This window comes from Xyrauchen texanus, chromosome 33, assembly GCF_025860055.1.
Source record: "Xyrauchen texanus isolate HMW12.3.18 chromosome 33, RBS_HiC_50CHRs, whole genome shotgun sequence".
Classification (NCBI taxonomy): Eukaryota; Metazoa; Chordata; class Actinopteri; order Cypriniformes; family Catostomidae; genus Xyrauchen; species Xyrauchen texanus.
In genome coordinates this window covers 24,117,997-24,131,148 of record NC_068308.1, presented here as the reverse complement: position 1 = coordinate 24,131,148, position 13,152 = coordinate 24,117,997, and the positions used below count along the sequence as shown (strand labels likewise).

The window sequence follows — 13,152 nt, the reverse complement described above, 5'->3', positions numbered from 1 at the left end:
AACTGTCCGACGTGCTTTCTCTTTAAATGTTCGTGCATCACCGAGGTGCTGCCGTGATACGTAAGGACTGCTTTGCAAACCATGCAGGTAATCTTTTTATTCGCCGTATCCAGGCTAAAATGCTCCCAAACTTTAGATGTTTTGGTGCAGCGCAGCTGCTGCGTTGGACCCCGCCATTTCTGTATGTTATCACTCAGCAGAGAAGCTAATGCGCATGTGCGACTCTCGGCAGAGATTGTAATGAAGAGAGGTGCCTCGGTCGGAAAAAAACATGTCTGGCGACAACTTCGACAATGAAATTCATTGTCGACTATTTCTATTATCGATTTTTGTCGACAACGTCGACTAATCGTTGCAGCCCTTATATATATATATATATATATATATATATATATATATATATATATATATATATATATTTTTTTTCATATAATTCTTAGTCATAACCTTATTATGTTAGACTGCAGATTTTAAATGTTTATATCTTCTGAAAACTAATTTGGTACATTTTTAAAAGTACACTAGCTTGTAGATTTCCTTAAGGCTAAAATGGCTAAAAGCAGCAAAAATCTAATTTTGATTTCACAGGGTCTTTAAAAACACATCTCATGACCCCTACCTATAGTTGCATTCCATTGCGCTCCGTCTTGTTTTTGAGGCAAGATTGCTTTTTATGTATATACCCCATGAGAAAGAAACATGTCCAATCTGGCTCAGGTAAACCTGAAACCAGCGTAATTGTACTAAGCTTCCTTAAGAACAATTAGTTAACTAGCCATTCAGACAGCCCACCGACTAGTCTATGTTAAAAATTATGCTTTGCACAACCCTAGTCTCCTTTAGATGAGTTAGTATGTGCAGTATTGGGCTCTCTCTCATTAGTTCATACTATTTCTCTCTCTGGCCCTCTCTCTTTAATTGCTGGCTCTGTTTTGCTGTGCTCTGCAGTGCATTATGTAAATGCATAAACCCTTTGGTGCAATGATTATACAGTGCCAGCTAGTGTATGACAGTATCGGCCAGGGCATTGATAAGCACAGTGCTTGGGGGTGGACTGTGCTGTTGTCATAGCAGCACGTGTCTAACTATTGCACCCAGAGCATGTGCTTCTGTGGTCATCTGACCCCATCCATGTATAATTCCTTCAGTGACCTCAGCAGTTCTGCCCACTAAGAATGGCAAAACAGGTCACATGTATGTACATATGTAACTGGATATCATGCCTAAATTCGCTCTCTTCGGATGAGATGTTAAACCGAGGTCCTGACCCTCTGTGGTCATTAAAAATCAATAGGTTACTCATGTAACCCCGGTTCTCTGAAACATCGAGTGGAGAGATCCATCTATGAGAAGGGCATCCGTACCTGACCTCTGCAGAAGCATCCAATTGCACCAAGTCTGGCTAGACAGACAGAAGCACGTGACCTATGCTCGGTAAGGACCCACCCCCTTACCTAAGAGCATATAATGACCTGCATGCGCTGCTGCTCCTCAGTAAGTATATTCGCTTCTTGTGCAGCAAGCGGGGCAAGCTTGGTGGTTCTCTCCACTCGAACCGGGTTTACGTGAGTAACCTATTGTTCTCTTTCATCATCTCATGTTTGAGATCCACCTATGGGAGACATGGACAGCTCCCAGATTGCACAATACACTCACAGTGAGTTCCTACAAGCCAGTTAATGGAACGGTCGCTCCACGGTTGCCCCTGAAGCACACAAGTGAGAACTTTGTACAGGTAGAGCATAAATAACATGTTAGTGGCACAAAAATAAAAATCAGCCCAGCAGCATACAGTAAAGACAACACCCAGGCAGGAATGTTAATGCATGCTTGGTGACATGAATGTGCACAGCCAACCGGCCCATTACCCCTTTTTCTTAATTATATATATCTATATATAAAGAAAAGGAGCTAACAGGGAAGGGGCTATGAAGAACCCACCCCCAAGACAGAATGAGCTACCTGGGTCCTGGTAACATCCAGCCGGTAGTAACGTACAAAAGTATGGGGAGAAGCCCAGCTGGCAGCAGAACAGATGTCCTGCAATGAAATTCCCCTGAACAGAGCCCAAGAGGCGGCCATGCCCCTCGTGGAGTGGGCTCTGATGCCTTCTGGAGGCAGCACTCCCCTAGATTCATAAGCCAAAATTATAGCTTCCACAAGCCAAGGCGTTGTTTAGAAATGGGATTCCCCAAGTGAGGGGGGCCCAAGAGATAAAGAGCTGATTACTCTTCCGAAAAGCACTGGTCCTATCCAAGTAATCCCGCAGGGCACGGACCGGACACAGACCATTCAGCCTCTGATCCTCCGCAGATGAAAAAGGAGGAGGGTGACAAGCGGAAAGCTCCATTACCTCACACTAGAATGCTGGGAAGCATTTTGGCATAAAGGACGGGTTAGGCTTAAGGAAAACCTTATCTCCACCAAGAGAGAATTTAGTACATGCAGGTCACTGACATGTTTAGCTGATGCTAAGGCCAGGAGCAACGCTGTCTTGAAAGACAGCAATTTTAGGGAAATGCTTCCCAGGGGCTCAAAAGGCGGCTGACATAAAGCCTCCAGCACCATGGAGAGGTCCCAGGTAGACCTTAATAGTGGAAAAAGACCTGCCTTTATCCATAAGGTCTTTTAAAAACACAAAATATCAGAAACTGAACACTGATATGATGTGGAACCAAGACCATCACACCACCCTTCAAACACTTGCCACTTAGAGTCATATAGGGACCTTGTGGAGGAGGCCCTAGCATTCTTTATAGTGGCAACCACCCGTGGGGGAAGCCCCATCAAGCTTATATTTGTCCTCTCACGGGCCAAGCCCAAAGAGCCACCCTGTCTGGGTGTGGGTGATATATCTCCCTGTTCACCTGAGACAACAGGTCTGTGCGTAGAGGGAGGGGCCACGGTTGGGCATGCAGAAGAGTAATTATCTCTGCCAGCCATGGTGCCTTGGGCCATCTGGGTGCTATCAAAATGAGGGACAGGCCCTGCTCTCTCACCCTGGCCAGGGTAGGTGTTAACAGGCACAGGGGAGGAAATACGTAGAGCAGCACTTTGGGCCAAGGGTGGTGGCGCGTCCTCGTCATTTAGCGAGAAGAACATAGGACAATGGGAGTTTTCGCGCGAGGCAAAGAGATCTACATTCGCCTGTCCGAATCTTTCCCACAACATGCCCACTATCTGGGGGTGGAGTCGCTAGTCTCCGTAGAGTGGGTTCCCCCCTCGACAGAAGGTCCGCGCCACTGTTCAAAATGTCTGGAACATGGGTCGCGCGTAATGACAGGAAGTGCCGCCTGCTCCACACTAAAAGCCTGTGAGCTAGGGCATGAAGCTTGAGCGAGTGCATGTCGCCCTGGTGATTGATGTGTGCCACTACTGTGGTATGGTCACAGCAAACGAGCACATGATGTCCCTGCAAGTGAGGCAGAAAATGATTCAGAGCTTTCCATACAGTCATGAGCTCCAAATAATTTATGTTCACTCGGCCACAAACCATTCACCGTCCTGCCCTCCTGAGTGGCTCCCCACCCTGTTAAGGACGCATCTGTCGTTACCACTTTTCGCAACATAACAGCCCCGAGAGGGGTCCCATGTGTGTAAATGTCTGCACTCCTCCAGTGGTGCAAGGATGCTCTGCACGAGCGTGTCACTGTGACAGAGCGACAGAGATTGCTTAATGGGCTGAAGTGGAGGGATAAAACCCACTTCATGAATGCCCTCATTCGCAGAAGGCCCAAAGGCAAAACCTGAATAGCTGATGCCATAAGACCCTGTAATATGAGACATGTGCGATATGGCACTTTCGTCCCCTCCTTGAATCGTGATAGACAATTCATTAGAGAGCAAACGCGTTCTTGTGAAAGCCGCGCGTGCATGGAGATTGAATTCAGCTCCAGACCCAGGAATATAACACTCTGGGCAGGTGTAAAATTGCTCTTGTTCACATTCACTCTGAACCCGAGTGATGTGATGTGCGTGAGCACACGGCGAGTGTCTTGCACCACTTTCTCCCTGGAATTGGCTATGATTAACCAATCGTCTATGTATGTTAGGATCCTTAGACCCGTTATTCTCAGCGGCTCTAAGCCCACCTCCGCACATAGACAGAACACCCTTGGACTCAGCGAGAGGCCGAAAGGGAGGACTGTAAATTCATAGCATATGCCCTGATAGGCAAAACAAATAAATTTTCTGTGCAAGGGTAGATGCTGATGTGGAAAAAAAGCATCTTTCAGATCGAGTCGTTCTGATAAATTGAGCGTGCGAGTGTGCCGTGTGTTAACATTCTAAAATTGTATTTCCTCAAATGTTTGTTTAACACTCTGAGATCCTTAATAGGACGGAGAGAGCCGTCCTTCTTTGGAACTAGGAAATAACGGGAGTAAAACCCCTGATTGCATTGATCTAGGGGTACTACTTGAATCGCCCCCTTCGCGAGGAGGGAGGAGATTTCTTCTTTCAGAATGTGAGCAGCGCTCTTCTCTGTGTGAGAAAAGATAATGCTGCCGAAAGGCAGGGGTTTCCTGTCAAACTTGAGTCTGTACCCATTCATTATGGTTCGAATCACCCACTCGGGAGCTGTCTCTAGTTGCTGCCCCATGTCGACCAGGAGTTCAGCCTGGTATGCAGAGAGAAGGGAGGAGACGTTGAGGGCCCTGACAGCCAAGGCCGAGGCTTTGAAAGAGGCCTGGTGTATGGAGGCAGAAAATCAGTCCATTTTGTTGGGGAGAACAGGCTTTGGGGGGGCAAGTAGGCCACCTTGAAAGGGATTAAGGTGTCTGGCGATAGAGGGCTCGATGGCGGGGGGGTTACCCATGCCAATGGCCATCATATCCTTCACTTCGAGGCCCGCGAGACCGTGCTTGAGGTCGAGCGGGTCCCCCCAAAAATACCTCATATGCTTTGCGCATACACGGAGGACAGGGAGAAGTTGTTTTCTCGGGTCGGGAGGGGGTTCCAGGAGTTTCCCGTCGTACACGTCCCTCTCTTGGTCAGTGGCACTTTGTAGGGCTGGCCATTCGATATTGAGGCAAGCAGCCGCTCGCTCACAAACCTCGATGAGGACGGACTGGGGGAGGGCCGCGGGGGCGTTAGCCTGGGAGTAATGGAAGACGGGATGGTCTCCTCATCCTCCAAACCCTCGAGAAGGCCTGCATCATCTTCGTCACCAGAACCAGCCGGTTCATTGGCGAATGAGGGGTCCCCTGAGAGAATGACCTCAGGGACCACCGGGTTATTTTGATCGGCCCAGCTAAGAGAGGCTGCGCCCCGGGAGGGACCCAGGAGTGTGTCATCATCACCATTTCTAATTATCCCCTTTCATGAATTGGCTCTATCACACCACTCTCTCCTCTCCACTAATAGCTGGAATAGTACTAGTGCACTATGGCTGCCGTCGCATCATCCAGGTGGATGCTGCACACTAGTGGTGGTTGAGGAGAGTCCCCTGTTCACTGGGTAAAGCCCTTTGAGTATAGTGTCAGAAAGCACTGTAGAAATGTAACGTTCATTCACGCAGAGCTGACCTTTATTAAAGGGATAGTTTATCACAAAAATGAAAACTTACCCTCAAGCAGGGCTGCACAATTAATCGAAAAACGAATTGCTATTACGATTACGGCATTCGATTTAAGTCTGCTCCTGTTGTGTCTATGGTTTCTATTTACAACATGTTTTTGAAGTGATTGAGTATTCTAACCAATCACTAACATGTCTGTTGAGCAATTAAATGACAATGGCCAATCAGAGCCACTTAAATTTGTCCTCCGTCCTATCAATAATGACAGCTGATCCTAATGCACAAGTTTTAAACCATCTGAATGCCCTGATGCTTGTTCGTGTGCCACCTTTGCGGTAAGCTGTAAAAGAAATAATCTGTAGAGCAAGAGCAAAAAGCACTTTGGTGTTATTTTGGATTCATTGCATATTACTCTGACCCTCCTAAATGGATCTAGCAGCATTCTTTGTCCAGTTGAGCCAAGCAAACTTACCAATTAGAGAATACTCTCGTCAGTTTAGCACCTTTGCCAGATACACAGGATTTGCCGATTCCCACTTGAAGTCCATGTATCAGCACGAGTGGAAGGAACTGTCAGAGACCGGTGACTACACGTGTGAAGAATATGTGTTAATTTTAGAGATGTTCACTTCAGAGAAACCTCATAAAGAGCCAGCGTCCACGCCTGCCGCGGCCAACGAGCAGAGGCCCACGCCTGCCACATCCATCCCAGAGCCAGAGTTGCTAACTACGGCCATCCAGAGGAGGAGAAGAAGAAAGGCTTCTGTTCCCCGCATCTCCGCCCCCAGAGTCTTCCGCGTCTCTGCCCACAGAGTCTTCCGCGTCTCCGCCCCAGAGTCTTCCGCGTCTCCGCCCCAAGAGTCTTCCGTGTCTCCGCCCCAAGAGTCTTCCACGTCTCTACCTCTTGAGACTATTCCGCCCACGGATCCGCCCCCAGAGACTCCTCCTTACCAGTGCCTCCTGACCCTGTCTTGGCCCTGCGGCCACCTCCCAGGTTGCCTGACCCAGTCCCTGACCCAGTCCCTGTCCTGCGGCCGCCTCCCAGGCCTCCCAGCTATCCCTGGATCTGCTCCGGTCCCCTTGGTCATCCGGCCGTCCCCCAGACCTGCTCTGGTCCCCCAGGTCTCCCGGCCCTCCGCGTGTTCTACTCTGGTCTCCTTGGTCCTCCCTCCCTCCAGCCCCGCCTCGGTCTCAAACCTCCCTGTCTTCACTATGTTCCTCTGATCTCCTCGCGCCTTGAACTACCTGATTGCCCCTTGTGCCACCCTACCACCTATTTTCCCCCACAATCCATGGACAATTATTTTTTTTTTGTGGAGTGTCTCTATCACATATTCCCTGTTTTTTGTTTTGACTTATGTTGAAATTCTTGTTTGGTTCCTGTTTCCTGTTAGATTTGTAGACCTTTGTATTTTCATTTTATGATTGGTTTTCCCCTGATTGTTTCCACAGGTGTTTCTCGTTCCCTTGTGTATTTATGCCCTTGTTTTCCTTGTTTCCTTTGTCAGTCTTTGCATGTATCGTTTAATGCTCTGTGCTTTGTTACCCGTGTTTTGGTTTATAATATTCTGAGTTAGTTTGTTTATTCTTTGTTTAATAAAGCTGCATTTAGATCATCATTCCTCGCCTGCCTCGTCACACTTGTTTTCAGTTAAAAGTAGGAATATATATGTTAACTGCATGTCTTAATGAATGATGCAATAACACTTAAGTTGTGATATGTTTGTGGAGGTTTTTATTGTTATATAAATACATTTGCAGATAATCATAAAAATTGTGAAATCGTGATTTTTTTTTTATCAGACAATATTCGTCAAAAATTCACATTGTGACATCCCTAGTCAGAGAGAATCGTCACTACCAGCATCACTGGATTTGCGATACAGGGCATCAACCCGCTAGTTTTAAAGTTAGCTACAGCAATAGCAGTATCCATTGTTCACGTGACTTTCGAATTGTAAAAAGAAATGGCTGCACTGGTGCAGATGTTCCTCTGTGCAACCACTTAGGCCAAAAACTATCATGAACAAGATCACCATTGAAGATCTAACGGGATGAATGGTCCCGTCTCGCCACCAAAGGGGTTACTGAACGCAGTAAGTAACCTGGTCAATTTAAATCGTTTGAATGTTAAATATGTCATATTATTTACTGTACGTGGACTTATAATTTAAGCAGTAATTTATCAATAATTTAATGTAATCTATTCCATAGATATCCATTTAAAATCATTTTTATTTGGCCTAACATTAAGAAACATTATTACAATATTTAATGCTTAAAAGATGCTTAAAAGAAACTGGAGCACAGCTCATATCCACCATTGAAATCTATACTGAAATCTCATTCTGGTGCTACCAATGACTGGAGAATCACATTAATTTCTGTGTGTAAACAAACCATGAAAATGTGAGATGTTGCTGTGGTGATGACCAGCAGGTTGAAGCACCTAACATCACTGTGGATTTACGTTTGAGTATTCAGAACATTTCAGCGTGGATTGCTTGTGAAACAGTCACAATGTGTTTCGAGCTGTTATTGGAAAGATGGGGCAGTTAAAATTGGACTATTGGATGAAAAACCATAAGTAACCAGTTTCATTCACTTATGTTTTTTAAATGTCATGACTCTTTGATAGTTTATGCTACGCTTGATTGAACAGTTTGATTCATTCAGATGAAATGTGTTGGGTGTACATTATGTGTTAACACAAACATTTTGTTTTATAATGTTGTGTGGAGTTTGTTCATTTTCTTTGGATTGAGTTTAAAATATGGAATGCATGATGTTAGACAATCACAAGTGTGGGCCTTTACATTGAAGTGGCAGATGACTTAAAACTGAGCGTTTCAGACCTAGGGCCAGAGACAGGGTGGAAAATAATTATATATGACTACATTATGAATGTTTTGGTACAAAAAACTTTACTAACATTATAAGTGGACCTCAGGGATGATAGTAAAATTATATATATATATAATGATATATATATATATATATATAGTAAAGAGTAGCCTACTGTATGTCATGACCCATTTAATGTTATTTGCATTGGTGCTATTTGAGTGTATTTCTATTATTAAAGTGCAGAAGGCTTTGTTTGAAAAATGTTAATTAAGCATTATTGTTATATATTCTTTCCTAAGAAGTACAGGAAAAAAAGTATATTGTAAAACAGTTAAAGGATGGGCAAGGAGGAGGCGAGAACCGGCTTGTCAACATAAATTATATTTAATGAGAACTTAAACCAAAAGCATAAACGGACATGCCCGTAATTCTCTCTCTCTCGAACCAGCGTCACCGGCCGCCTTTATCCCTCGCGCACCTCACCAGGCCGTTTGGGGACCGGGCGCGCGATATTCCGCCCCGGCCCCTCCCCCCTCTGCTCCACACTCCTCCCGGCGTTATCTCAGGCCGGGGTGCCACCGGCATGACGTACCCCCCATCCCTGGGGCAGGGTGTATCTTGCATCCCGCATGGTCATCCCCGCCTTCCTCGCCCTGGGAGGAGACAGGAGGGGAAGAAAACAACAACAAAAAAATAGGCGAGGGAAAAGGCCAACACGGTGCGAAAGAGAGAGAGAGGAGAGAGAGAAAAAGCTCACTCACCGGTTCTCTGATGTACCGTCGCGTGGTCCTCGAACACTCCTCCACACTCAGGCGGACGACAGCCGCTCCAACCCCGGGCGAACCGGAGTGAAACCTTCGACCCCCAGCGGGCAGAACACGCCTCTGCTTTTCTGGCAGCAAATGGGGACACTCCTCTGCCCCTGGCAGCGGCTCTACCGCTCCGGGCGGTCGGAGAGTTTCTTCCCTCCTCCCCTCGCGGACGGCGGTCTCCCTCGACCCCTCCGTGTCTCTGGGGACGGCAGGGCACTCCTCCGCCCCCGGCAGCGGCTCCCTCGCTCCAGGCGGTCAGGTTATCCAGTCCTCACTTGCTCCGCGGACGACGGCTGTACCCCGCATCCGGGCGGTCGGGCTACTCCGTCACCCGGCAGATGGCAGCGGCGCTCCCCAGGGTGGACGGCAGTGTCGAGGACTCTGCGACGGGCATCCCTCCTCCTTCCCTGGCTTCGGCACCAATGTAAAACAGTTAAAGAATGGGCAAAGAGGAGGCGAGAACCAGCTTGACAACATAAATGATATTTAATGAGAACTTAAACCAAAAGCATAAACGGACATGCCCGTAATTCTCTGTCTCTCGAACCATCGTCACTGGCCGCCTTTATCCCCCGCGCACCTCACCAGGCCGATTGGGGACCGGGCGCGCGATATTCTGCCCCGGCCCCGCCCCCCTCCGCTCCACATATATATAGAGTCAAATTTCAGCACTTTCAAAATCTGTGATAAATTTTGAATAACTATGGAAATGTATGCAATTAATAGTGATCAAAAAATGTAATGGACTGACAGCACTAAAAAAAGTGCCAGTGTCACCATTTCTTTTTATGCATCTTTTGTATTTTTAGAAGAAAGAAAAGGATACAGGTTTGGAAAGACATGAGGGTGAGTTATAAGACTTTTCTTTTTTTGGGTGAACTATCACTTTAAAAAGAGCAGCAAATATGTCTTTCTTTGACCCAAAGTAACACATGCCTTAGGTCTGTCATACTCTTGCCTCATCTTCCACATCAGAACAGCTTCACCATGCCTGTGCCTTAAAAGAACAGGACACACACACTCTGCAAGGCTTCGCTCAGGCTCCATGTGTACAGAGTGTATGTTTTTTGCATGAACTTGGGTGTGTATTTATATAGTAGTGGGGATAGGACATTTGGTCAGCACACCGCTGCCATGAAACTTTGCAGGTGAGCTCTGTAATGCAAGCTGGGTCTCTGCAATACGGCTTCAGCCTCATAATAACCACAGACCGGGATGCATTTGTGGACAGGCTATGGATTAATGTTGTCAGTTAGATCATTGTTTGGTTCTCAAGTCTTTAGAAAAGCTGTATGGTATCCAGATAAATTTCCCTGGTAAGTGGCTCTGACTTGAGCTTCTTAATATAAAGGGGCGTGAGTGTGTGTGGCAATAAACTAAAGCCTATTGGCTATTTTTTTAAATTGAATGAGTCGATATGTCCCACCCCCAATTCCTGTTTCAGTTGGAAATACATCAAAACACAAAATCGAACCGCGCTTGTCAAGGTACTTAACGGGTACTTTAAGGACATTTTCAAAATTTAAATGATTTTTTGGTTTTTGTTTTTCAGAGCAGCTGGGCTGAGAGGAGAAATTCTAGTCAGGTGACTCCATGGTCAAGAGCAGTCAGTGGGGAAGTGGACACAGTGGCGTGAGGACATTGTCTCGGACCACAGCTACAGACACACACCCACTATAACACACTCGCACACACTTCAACAGGCACGCAGTTTGTTTTAACCAGGCCAATCATTGCATTTTACCCCGCTTCATTGTCTCAGTTGTGGGGAACCATTTAGTCGTGGCATCCAGACATTTGTGAGAGAATCACTGTCCTTTTTACACCTGTTATCAAGTTATTGTACATTCCATAATTAGATATTTTTTTGTTTATCATATTTTTTTTAGTTTTTTCCTAGAAGCCTAACTGACCAAACTCCCACCCGAGATCCACACACCCCTCTCTCATGGGAGTAACATAGAGACCAGCCTAGCACAGACTCTCTCTCTCTCTCTCTCTCTCTCTCTCTCTCTCTCTCACACACACACACAAACATCTGCACCTTGTTCAGGATGCCCTCCTCCTCCAGCGTGATTAGCTGTGGAGGGATGTGGCTCTTGTGGTGATTGGAGGGGGGAGTGGAGTTGAGCTGGCCTCATGTCGTGGAAGAGAAACTACTTTGCGTCAGGCAGCAGTGGGCTGCAGGGGATGTTTACCCCTCGCACCATGACCTCCATCGCTCCCAGCAAAGGCCTGAGCAATGAGCCGGGTCAGAACAGCTGCTTCTTGAACAGCGCACTACAGGTAGGACTACAATTTAAACGAGAATGTGTGAGTATCATATTCACTAAAGAGCTGTTCAGTTAGTAGTACTGACTGAATTGGCATTATGAAGACATGGGAAAGTTCTGGAATTTCCAATGGGGTTTTATATGAACAGGTTTAGATTTCAAGTTTTGCTCTACATTCATACCTTCATACATTGATTCATACCTCAAATGTGAATTTTGAAGTCGCTGTGTTTTAAAACTTTGCTTAAAGCTGTTTTATAAGGACTGCAGCAAGAGTTTACATGCTTTACAAATCCGACAACCATTGAAGTCCTTATTTAGCAACTTGTTAGCAAATTAAATTTTTTAAAAAGACAGTGGCTTCGAAATCCACATTTGAGCTATTGGGCTTAGTGGTTCTGAGTTCGGTTAGGAACAGTTCCTGTAGTATTTTCACTTGAGCATTGTTCAGCACGGGATGATTTGACAAATTTCTTGGCACGTTAGCTGACCGTGCTTAGCCGTGCTGATGGAATGGCTTTAATACTTGGCTACTCATGATTGTCAATTTGTCAACACCAAGTTAACTAATTTGTTTTTAAATAGCTTGCATAGCATTCAATGGTGAGGCTTATACAATTTTATAAAATAATAGTGTATACTTGGTGTATCTTCATGATTTGATGATGAACACTTTTTCCATAGGGAAATTGATCATTAACAATAACCTATAAACCATTAAAGATAGACCTACTGTGAGCTCAGAGGTTGTTAATTGATGATTTATGCGTCTGCTAAAGCCATTAGTTCACATTATTTTAACTTCATTTTAATAGCAGTTCATAGCTTAGAACTCTTTTATTAAGTACTTTATGAAATCTTTATGGAAAGAAAATATATGGAAAAAATACTGTCGGAAGCAAGACTGCTGAAATAGTGTGCGAGCATTAGCGCTATATTTGTGTCAAGGGCATAGGTGCTAACTATGTAGTTCCAAATTAGTTATTTATAGGGCATTCCAAATCAGTTACATGGCAGACCACTAAGCTTTTGAAACAGATCTTATGTTTTACTTTACCACACAGAACAAATGTGATTGCTCCCAGAAATGTTTTTGCACAGTTAAAGTAATGTTTAATCCATTGGGCTGGCTGCAGAGTTCATGCAGAGTGTAATGTTTTGTCTGGATATCTCTGGATTTCTCTATTTCTCTCCTCTCTTTTTCATACTATATCTGATTTCACTGTTCGGATCTGATCAACTGAGTTTAGCAGAGATTTATCTGGGTCTTCCTTGGAGGCTGTCCTCACTAACACAAATCTGTCTGGCCAAGCCCCCCCACCACCACATACATATTTTCATAATCACGGTTGTTTAGTCGTTAGAACAGTCGATTAGACAGCTCTGTATAATTAGGCTTGAAGGTCATGTCCACCTAAACCTGATCGGATGTATTTTTGGCATTTGACGTGTTCTTGTGTTAAAAAACAGCGAGATGGAGTGAAACAGAATGTAACGGAATATAAAAAAATTAAAAAATTTTAAAAGTTTAACTACTTTTAACTTAATTCACTGTTAAAATATGTGACATTAATGGTGTGAGAAAAAACAGCCTGAAATGTGACGCGGTGACCAAAGATGCCTGTCTGCATGTGTAATGTACATAGTCTTGTCCCAGGACCCAAATATTACACTTACAAAGCCGTATAAAATGGTGTATATA

At 45.2% G+C, this 13,152-nt stretch overlaps 1 protein-coding gene across 3 annotated transcripts in view; it reads left to right on the top strand.

Moving 5' to 3' along the window:
• The window catches only part of usp54b (ubiquitin specific peptidase 54b), a 177,974-nt gene that overhangs the window by 57,551 nt on the left and 107,271 nt on the right, over positions 1 to 13,152 (top strand). For all 3 annotated transcript variants that reach the window (XR_007968524.1, XM_052103414.1, XM_052103413.1), the window contains exon 2: positions 10,730 to 11,463. Coding sequence is in view for 2 of the 3 variants with exons in the window: in XM_052103414.1 (XP_051959374.1) it covers positions 11,317 to 11,463 (147 nt within the window). In the remaining variant the exon portion in view is untranslated. The remainder of the gene's footprint in view (positions 1 to 10,729; positions 11,464 to 13,152) is intronic.